Source organism: Sprattus sprattus (assembly GCF_963457725.1).
Source record: "Sprattus sprattus genome assembly, chromosome: 12".
NCBI lineage: Eukaryota > Metazoa > Chordata > Actinopteri > Clupeiformes > Clupeidae > Sprattus > Sprattus sprattus.
The window spans coordinates 17,294,211-17,304,210 of record NC_137910.1 but is presented as its reverse complement, the minus strand read 5'-3'; the positions used below and the strand labels follow the sequence as shown (position 1 = coordinate 17,304,210).

The 10,000-nt window shown below is 47.9% G+C and overlaps 2 protein-coding genes across 2 annotated transcripts in view; one reads left to right on the top strand and one right to left on the bottom strand.

Moving 5' to 3' along the window:
• The window catches only part of znf488 (zinc finger protein 488), a gene marked incomplete at both ends in the record, with an annotated part of 2,959 nt that extends 148 nt beyond the window's left edge, over nt 1–2,811 (bottom strand). The window contains 4 exons of the mRNA XM_080849125.1: nt 1–257; nt 513–1,174; nt 1,547–1,778; nt 2,596–2,811. The exon at nt 1–257 is cut by the window's left edge and continues 148 nt beyond it. Coding sequence (XP_080705251.1) covers nt 1–257; nt 513–1,174; nt 1,547–1,778; nt 2,596–2,811 — 1,367 coding nt within the window. The remainder of the gene's footprint in view (nt 258–512; nt 1,175–1,546; nt 1,779–2,595) is intronic.
• Nucleotides 2,812–7,260: 4,449 nt separating this feature from the next.
• Nucleotides 7,261–10,000, top strand: part of antxr1d (ANTXR cell adhesion molecule 1d) — a 22,394-nt gene continuing 19,654 nt past the window's right edge. The window contains exon 1 of the mRNA XM_080849494.1: nt 7,261–7,472. Within this exon, the coding sequence (XP_080705620.1) occupies nt 7,315–7,472 (158 nt within the window). The 5' untranslated portion in view covers nt 7,261–7,314. The remainder of the gene's footprint in view (nt 7,473–10,000) is intronic.

Below are 10,000 nucleotides of genomic sequence, written 5' to 3'. Positions count from 1 at the left end.
ACAAGGTCCGAGGTCATGCGGAATGACAGGTTACACTTGGCGCACCAGTTCTGCACGGCCATGCCCATCGAGCTCAGGGTGGGGGGTAGCAGTGCCAGGGTGGTGGGGGGCGCGGGGGGTGCAGGGGGCACCCCCAAACTGCCCCGCGGCCACTGGTCAGGGGTGTAGGGGTACAGCACACTGGACCCCGGCTGCCCGCTCGCCAGGTCCCCGTAAAGCAACGTGGAACCCAGAACGTTCCGGTAGCTCAGAGCGGGCTTCGGGTGGAGAGCAGACAGGACTGGTGGGCTGTAGAGAGTAGTGGTAGAGTGTGTGTGCGAGTGTGTGTCTGTGCTGGGGTGTGTGTGGGAGTGTGTGTCTGTGCTGGGGTGTGTGTGCGAGTGTGTGTCTGTACTGGAGTGTGTGTGTGTCTCAGATGTAGTGCGCCTATTTGGCCTGCAGAAGGCGCTGCGTTGCTCCTCGTTACTCCGCAGAATGCCGGAAAAAGCACCAGAAACAGAACCCTGCAGTACCCGCTCCGGTTCCCTGTGGTTTCGGTCACAGCGTTCTGTTCGGCCTTTCGGGTCCTCTGCTTTACGAGGGTTCTCAGCGTTCTGAGGGTTCCCAGCATTCCGGTCCTCTGTGGGGCGTCCTGTCGGCACGCTCTCCTTAGAAGCGTCTGTATTCCTGGACACACAGTCCGGGCCCAGGCGCGCCCATGGCGCTAGTGGACACGCACCATCGCCCCCTGGTGGCAGCGGGGCGATGTTGCTCTCGTTTGAGGGGTTGGGTTTCTCCAGCAGCACTGACTTCCTGCCATGACTGCTGGGCAAGTCGTCATGGCGACGCTTGCGGGGACTGGGACAGGGTTCTGTGGGCGGGCTGCCCCCTCTCCTCTTCTCCAGGTCTCGGGCGATGTTGTGGAAGTCAGTGTGAGTGTGTGTGCGTGTGAGCTGTGTGTACCTGTGTGTCCGCTTCACATCGGGCTGCCTCTGATCACGAGGACTGATACTCAGCCAATCAGACACCTGCTTATACTTCTGAGGCTCGCTGCTAAACCAATCAGACACCTGCTTATACTTCTGAGGCTCGCTGCTCACCCAATCAGCTTTATTGTGGGTGCAAAGGAACCGACAGTGAGCCAGGTAGGGGTGCTCATGCTGAAAGGACTGTCCACACTTCAGACAGCAGAAACCTGTGACACACACACACACACACACACACACACACACACACACGTTAACATCAATGAATTGCCCACATTTCAGACAGCAGAAACCTGGGACACAACCACACACACACACACACACACACACACCAATAATCACTAAGAATGTATATATGTCTGTAATTGAAATTAAAGTCCAAATAACCAGACGTGGGAGGAAGAAGAATGGATAGGCCTCTGCTGGCACAGCACTGTTCCCCTCAATTCTGCATTACACACACACACACACACACACGCGCGCACGCACGCACGCACACACACACACACACACACACACACACACACACACACACACACAAACTCACTCTCACACTCACACTCACACTCACACACTCTTACCGTCAGGTGTGGGCGTGACCCTAAGGTCACTGAGGCCCAGTAGGTGGGTCAGCTCCTCATCGTACCACACCAGAAGCTCCTCCCCCTGCTGGACGTGCCGCAGCGTGCGGAAGAACAGCTGCCCCGCCTTCAGGAACGCCTCCGTGTTCTGCTCCGTGCGGTTCCGAGCGGCCTGGACCAGCCGTAACCACGGCAACACCAGCGGAGACGACCTCATGGCCTCAGGGTCAACCTGTGACATCACCAAACATTACATTACAACACAAACCTGTGCTCCCAGTCACAACGTATCTGTCCGAATCCTCTATATTATTATTATTATTATTGTATTATTATTATTATTATTATTATATTTTGATAGCCCTAATCACATCTCAGCCCTGACCATCTGAAAACTTTAATATAATTTGTATATTATTGTTATTATATTATTATTATTATTATTATTATTATTTTTGTATTATTTTTATATTTTGACAACCCTGACCATCTGACAGTATATCTCTGTCTTGCACTCTACAAACTGGCCCTAAACTGGCTCTGATCTGGCTCTGGAGGGTCTTTTATGTGCACTTAGCACCGGAGTAAAGCTGGGAGGAGGGTCTATTATTCTTCACCAATCTACCCTTCTTCTGCCCCTCTCCCCTATATCACACAGGATATGACCAGTGGTGTAGTCCAGGGTATACGCAGGTATACGGAGTATACCCACTTATTTTTCAGTCACCATTGCGTATATCCACTTCTCAAAACAGTGCGTTTATCCTGTGCTGTATAGGCTGCTTAAAAAATAAATAAGACTATAGCCACTTCTCCAGGGACCACTACACCACTGGATATGACACACAGGAGTAAAGCTGGAGAGGGTGAGTGAGTTGACTGAACAGGTTGGTTATTCCCCAGAGAAGACATTTTACTCTCCAAAGCTCCATCACTAGTCCTCTACAGCCCAGTCACCTGCTTTTCTCTACAGGATCATCTGACAAAAACACTGGCATGAGTTTGTGAGTGGTCTACACATCATCCACAGATGTCACTCTGAGTCTCACCCGAAAAGCGTAGCAGTTGTTTCTGTTGTCGCGTGCTTTGAGCGCGATGAAGGCGATGGTGTCATAGAAGCCGTTGTGAAGGACGCACGGGCCAAACGCTGCGCCCGCAGGCAGCTCGTGGGTGATGTGGACGCTGGCGAACGCATCCCCCGGGTGAGGAGGGACACATTTACTGTCACTGGTCCACAGAGCGCGAGACAACAGCATATGCTCCATGTTCAGTCTGAAAATAACGAAGATGACAGAAGCTGAGAACATGGCGTAAATAAAGCAGGCTGACTGAGGAGACGTGAATAAAATATGTCCTTCACAACACCAGCTGCTCTAAGGAGTTTTGGACAGTCATAGAAACGCATAGAAGCTGCAGCCTGAGACATAATTCCTTCAGATAGTCACACATTGCAGGCAGAACAGTGGTTATTGTTTAGAAGGCTGTAAATTATTTTATTTCCACAGCAGTCATCCGCGGGGCGGCAGGGATGCTAATCATTCAACGGGCAGCTTTTGTCTCGCGGCTCCGGTCGGGGCTCCTCCATTGTTTTCCCATCTGGAGCAGACCTGCGCGAGGGGGTGTGCGCGCGGGGGGTTGCCATGTCACATCCATCATCCCCTCTAACTTTATGGAAGGCTACTCGCTCGTGGGTCAAACCACGGACACGCTGCCGCTTTCAGATTCAATCAATTTGATTTTAAAAGAACAACTATGTTTTTTTGAGTCTATATTAAAAGGCAGCAAATAGCTTCGCTGTGAAAGAAGGGCTTACAATCCTACGGACAGCGCCGTTAATCAAAAGCCAACGATCAAAACCCAGTCCTACACCGCATGTTGTGAGATATTAGATTACTGTTAATACCAGCAGATGAGACATACCATTAGTAATGTTCTTACCGGGTAGTAAGGTGCAGGTGGCGGCAGCAGGTGCGCCTCCGAGGAAACAGCGTCGCAAGGAACCGCGTGTGTGACAGCTCCAGAGACTTCTTCCAATCTGTGTCTCGAGCTGTTCTGTCAGGCACTTAACCACGTCGTGAAGATGCGCGACGCCATCCTCCCTCCCTCCCTCCCCTTCACGAGCTGCTATGCAGTGCCCCAGCCCCCAGGGTGCTTCTGATTGGTGCGTTTCTCCTTTCACGTGCTAATCGAAGCAGACGGACGCTGCGCCTGCCTCTTCACCGGAGCCCTGGCGAGGGTCCGGACAAGAGCCTGTGCACTTATGCTCCCATATGAGGCGGATTTCACGGTTCTCCGGTGACACACGCGCGATGGATGGCACTGGCCAGCTGAGGCCGGGGTCTGCAGAAAGAGTGGTGGAATTCCTGCGCGTTCATTGATTGAAATTACTTATAGCTTCAGGAAATCCAATTAGGACATCAGGATTAGGAAATTCAATACTATAAGACTCTCAAAAGATTCGAGATCTATCCTAATAATAATCTACGCAGAATGTTAGGCTAATAAAGTCGCTTTGGATACACCAGTCTGCTAATTATCCGGCTTTTAATGAATTAATCATTTTACAATGAAAGTGGTAATGTATAGTATATAACTATATATTATATAATATGTCTAGTTAACCTTAGACACAATTTTGGCTTTAAGATGCTGATTCCAGATTGTTACTCTTGTAAAGTGATTTACCCGATTACAACTTCTGGATGACATGAGGACTGAGGACTGGCTGATGTTGAGTCATGGTAAATCACAGCTGGCAACTACTGGTGCGCCAGCAACATGATCCCAGACACCGAGGCGCTTTTTAGGCTAATTATTCACAAGCCCTTGATGCATAATTAATTGTTCACAGGATTAGAGCATTTTCACCATTTTCATAATATGAATAATGTATTAGCCCCGTGGCGGTGGAACACTCTTCTGGATCATATGTCATTTAATAATGCTCGATTGTGCTCGGACCCCCAGCCTCTTGGAAAGCACTGATCTGTCCTTTAATGCTCGATTAGAAGTCAAACCTGGGTCGGGCCTGAAGCGCCATTAACTTACTGGCACCCTTAGTGAATATAAAAGCCTATAGTAAAACAGGCTATCAAAAAAAATGTCTTTGCTGTTTATCCTCTTGGTCTTTCACTCAAAATATTCACAAAAATCTTACCTTTTCATTGAAGTACAATTATTGGAAAACTATTTTTTTTTTACATTAAATAAATATTTTTCTCCTAAACATGTGTGCCACAATTATTGGCACCCCTCGAACATCTTATATATAACATCTAACTGAAATATATTTTCAATCAAGTTTTACATTTTTAAGCTCACCAGTTCAATTAGGAACTCTTAAGTGTTCAAGCATGACTTCCCTTTTCACTGGGGTATAAATATTAGTGTAACACAGGCCAAATTCCCTTAGTCACTCATCACTTTGGGAAAGACCAAAGAACACAGTGACAATGTGTGAGGAAAAGTTGTTGAGCTGCACAAATCAGGAAATGGATATAAGAAAATCTCCAAACAGTTGAAAATACCCATTTCCACGTTCATGGCAATAATTAAGCAGTTTAAAGCAACAGGAGATCTTAAGAATCAGCCTGGAAGAGGACGTGTGTGTACATTGACCTCATTCACTGTGAGGAGGACGGTTTGACTGGCAAAAGAATCTCCAAGGATCTCAGCTGGAGAATTGCAGAGGTTAGTTTAGTCTTGGGTTCAGAAAGTCTCCAGAACTACCATCAGATGCCACCTATCACCACTAATTGTTTGGAGGGTTGCCAGAAAAAAGCCTCTGCTGTCAATCAACAACAAACTAAAACGCCTACAGTTTGCCAAATGTTACTGGAACTTTCAATGGGACTGGGTTATATGGTCAGATAAGACCAAAATAGGCAACATTTTTGGCAACAAACATCAAAGGTGGGTTTATAGAAAGATAGCCATACAGAAAAGCACTTCCACTGTGAAGTATGATGGCAGATCTTTGATGTTGTGTTTTGCTTCCACATGGTATCATGGACTCCATCAAATACCAGCAGAAACATAACAGCCTCTGCCAGGAAGCTTAAAATGGGCCGTGGTTGGACCATACAGCAGGACAATGATCCAAAGCACACCTAAAAATCTACACAAAAGTGGTTAACCGACCGCAGAATAAAGGTTTTGCCATGGCCATCACAGTTCCCCGACCTATATCCCATAGAAAATCTGTGATGAGCTGAAGAGGAGTGTCCACAAACGTCGATCCCGGAATCTGAAGGATCTGGAGAGATACTGGAGGAATGGTCTCAAATCTATGCCATTTGTTCACCAACCTCATCACGGATTATAGGAGAAGACTCAGAGCTGTTATCTTGGCAAAGGGAGGCTGCACAAAATATTAAATGAAGGGGTGCCAATATTTGTTTCTTTCAATTATGTTACTTCAATTAAAGGTTATATTTTTGTGAATATTTTGAATGAAGGATCATGTGGATAAAGAACAAATCACATAAGAAAAGTCCATAACATGGCTACTGTGTGGTGTGTGGGTGGGAGGGAGAAAGCATAATACCAGTTTTATATACGTCTTTCGCATCACGTTTTGCTCATTTTTACTTTCTTGGCCTGGTGGTGTTCTAGTCAGCATCAGTCTACTCGTGGGGTAATTACCAATGCTGTGTCGACATCCACCTGAAATGAACTGCTAAGGGGCTTTAAGATGGGAGACTAGTGAATATCCATTAAGACCTAACCCCTTATAGAGTTACATAGTGGAATCTATAGACAAGTCTAGATAGAGAGGGAGAGAGGGGGGGGGGGGTGCAGGAGTGAGAGAGAGGGAGAGGTTGATGCCATGTATCCTCAGTCAGATGAACACACACACAAACACACTCTCACAAACTGGCGTGTCAGCTCTCTTGTTCCCCCGCGTGCAATGGCCTGATTACTTTAATTGGTGGGATGAGCTAAGACATGCCCGCAGGCTCCCGGTGGTTCGTGCGGGCCATGGCAGTGCCTCACGGATGACTTGCTGGTATTTGGGTTGTTTTGTTGTCGTGCCCGGAGGCTGTCTGGTCTGTCAGCCCCTTAATGCCATCTTCACGCGCGAGTCATCCTCGTGCTCTGCCCGCTCGACTGAAATCAGAGCAAGCGCAAGGAGCTCGCGCAATGACAGATGAAACAGACATGAGCGCGACTCCTAGAACTTCGTCAGACACCTGTGACACCAGGCAGGTAGTCTCCCCCCCCCCCCCCCCCCCCCCCCCCACTCTGTCTTTAATGTCAGATAGTGCTAATAACCAGCTCGCCGACCCCAGAACCTCAGAGGGGTGGGAGGTAGGCCACTCAGCTTCCATTCTTTCAGGGCGCAGCTAAGCAACTGTCATTCCATTCCACTCTGCAAAATGGCTGTTGTGAATTATAACACATGGGGACAGAGGTGAGATTGATTGTGTGCTGGGGGGGTGAAGCAGCCTGTCAGAATCCACTACCCATGATCAGTGTTTAAGACACGGAGAGAAACACTCTCTCGCTCTCCTTCCCGGAAAAGGGGAAGTATGTTCTCTCTCCCCGTTGCCCCGGCGATGTCCCGTCCTGCGCAGCACTGAGGAGGGGCTAGGCCAGTCCGGCTGACGCGCTCCAGGCTGCAGTCCCCGCATTCACACACTCTCCCCGACCCGAGCGGAGCCCTCTGCCGCTGGACACGCGCTCTCACTGACCCGGTGGAGGATGTAAAAAGTCCGAGGGGTTCTACGGTTCTACGAGTCGAGCAGATAAGATACCAAGTGGCAAAGATGGCGCGGCTTTGGCTGAACTTGTTTCTCACTCTCGCGCTCCTGGAGGTTACGGTGCCCGAGTCCGCAGCCGCAAGAGCGGAGCTTGTGGAGGAAGAGCAACAAGAGGGGGAGAGAACGTGTCATGGAGCTTTCGACTTGTACTTTGTTCTCGACAAGTAAGTGTCCATATTTATGACCTTTAACTTTCACCTCAGTGCACCCTGCCAGGACACCCACAGAGGGGAATGTGAACAGTCCTTTCAATTTGGCTCTATGCATATAAAGCTGGTATTATGGTCTCTCCCCCCAACCCACACACACACAGTAGCCCATGGTATTGGCTTTTCCACTTAAGCGCTGTCATCCGTGGCTGCTCAGATAAACCAGTGTAACACTCTTAAACGTGCAGTATTAGTGTTCCAGATCGTTAATCGAAAGAAGTCCAATGCGGGACAGTTTTAGCACCGGAAGCAGGTTGTTGTGACGGTGTTGTGTTGATCCGATCCATTCAGGATAAGGGGCAAAGAGAGTCTGCACATCCCCCACGCGTCCGCCCAGGATGTAGCGGCGGATTGAGTTTCAGCAGTCAGTCAGTCCAGCTGCGGGCCGCTCCAGCCCGCTCATCCGGCTAGGGTAGGCAGGCAGGGCTAGGGTTAGGCTAGACATTCCTGCGCTCTGCAACCTTCGCTCTCTTGTGCCGCGGCATTATTCAGAATCAGAATCAGGTTTTATTTGCCAAGTAAAGTTTGCACAAACAAGGAATTTGACCTGGTAAAGTGGCTCTCAGTGTGCGTACACAAAATATACATTACAACACAATACAAAACAAACAGTGCAACTGTCTAAGACGTTAACTTCTTACATGTACATGCAGTTTCTGTCGTCAACAACGAAAGTGCAACACATGAACTCAAAACAATTATGTAATTCAAAATGTATGATAGAAAAGACAGCGTTGATTTCCTGTGCATTGGTTGTCGTTGACATCCATTTTATTTAAATGTTTATAGTTCTCTGGCCAAGACACATCAAAAACAAACCCATTCAAATATGAAACACACTGAGAATGTATAGAATGCAGATAGTTTGGTCAACATGATCATTCCGTTTCCCTGTAGCAGTAGCACTATCAAGGCTAGTCTTGGAATAGTTTTGTTTTTGACAATAATTACACCTTTACCAATAATTACACCTTTACCATATTACCAAGTATATGAATTGTGCAAGCACTACTCAGGCAACTGGGGCAAGCTAAAACTCCATATCTTGAGCAGAACTTCAGCTCAAAGGCGGGGGCCCATCTCCTTGAAAACAGAATTTCAGAAAATCAGTCATACACACAAAAGAACAACAATGCACTGCCAATTACTAAAACATCAAACTCATTATACTATTGCATGCTACAGGCTATCTCTGTGTTGAATACATGTATGTGGGGGTGGGGGGTGAACAGTGGCAACAGGCTATCCAGTTTAAGGGGATATCAGTACTGTATGTCTATACTGTAAAAGCCTCTGCCAAACAAATCAATGTACAATGGCAGTTTGAGCAAGTAGGCCATTGTTGATACAAACCTGGCTCTGCCTGCCTATAGTTCACAGCTTATTATTATTGATTATAGTCTGGAAGCTCAGTCAGCAAGATGGAACGCTGGGCCATCCTGAGTGCAGTGAGGGTTTGTGGGAAATGTAGTTAAGATAATGGCAGCATAGCGATGGAGTCATGGTAATGTTGTAGTCATGGCTATGGTGATGTTGTAGTCATGGCTACGGTGATGTTGTAGTCATGGCGATGATGATGTTGGAGTCATGGCTATGATGATGTTGGAGTCAAAGCGTTGGAGTCATTGTATTGTTGTAGTCATGGCTATGGTGATGTTGTAGTCATGGATATGGTAATGTTGTAGCCATGGCTATGATGATGTTGTAGTCATGGTGATGATGATTTTGGAGTCATGGATATGGTGATGTTGGAGTCATGGCTATGGTGATGTTGTAGTCATGGCTATGGTGATGTTGTAGTCATGGCTATGGTAATGTTGTAGCCATGGCTATGGTGATGTTGTAGTCATGGTGATGATGATTTTGGAGTCATAGATATGGTGATGTTGGAGTCATGGCTATGGTGATGTTGTAGTCATGGCTATGTATGTAGATGTTGTAGTCATGGTGGTGATGATTTTGGAGTCATAGCTATGGTGATGTTGGAGTCATGGCGATGGTGATGTTGTAGTCATGACGATGGTGATGTAGTCATAGCGAAGGCTTGGTCTGTTGTTATGACCATGGGGTGAGGATGGCATCCACCAGCTGCCACTGGACCTTAGGAATGCAGTGAGTTCCACCTCAAGCCCTGCCCAATGGACACAGCATAATTTAAGCAGTGGTGTTTACTGTATGTATGTGTGTGTGTGTGTGTGTGTGTGTGTGTGTGTGTGGCCTCAATGACCCAGTCTCTATACAGCAGCTGAGTCTGGCCCAGGTGTGTGTGGCTCAGGGGTGTGTGGCTCAGGGGTGGTGTGGGTCAGGTGTGTGTGGCAGGGGTGGTGTGGGTCAGGTGTGTGTAGGCTAGGTGCAGTCCAGAACCAGGGTGAGGCTGGGCCCAGAGCTGGTGTCAGCTGGTGTGGTGTGGGTGGTGTTCTGGTGGGCTGGGGGAAGGGAGATGTTTGTTCTGATATCCTGTCTGATAAGGATCACTGGCTGTC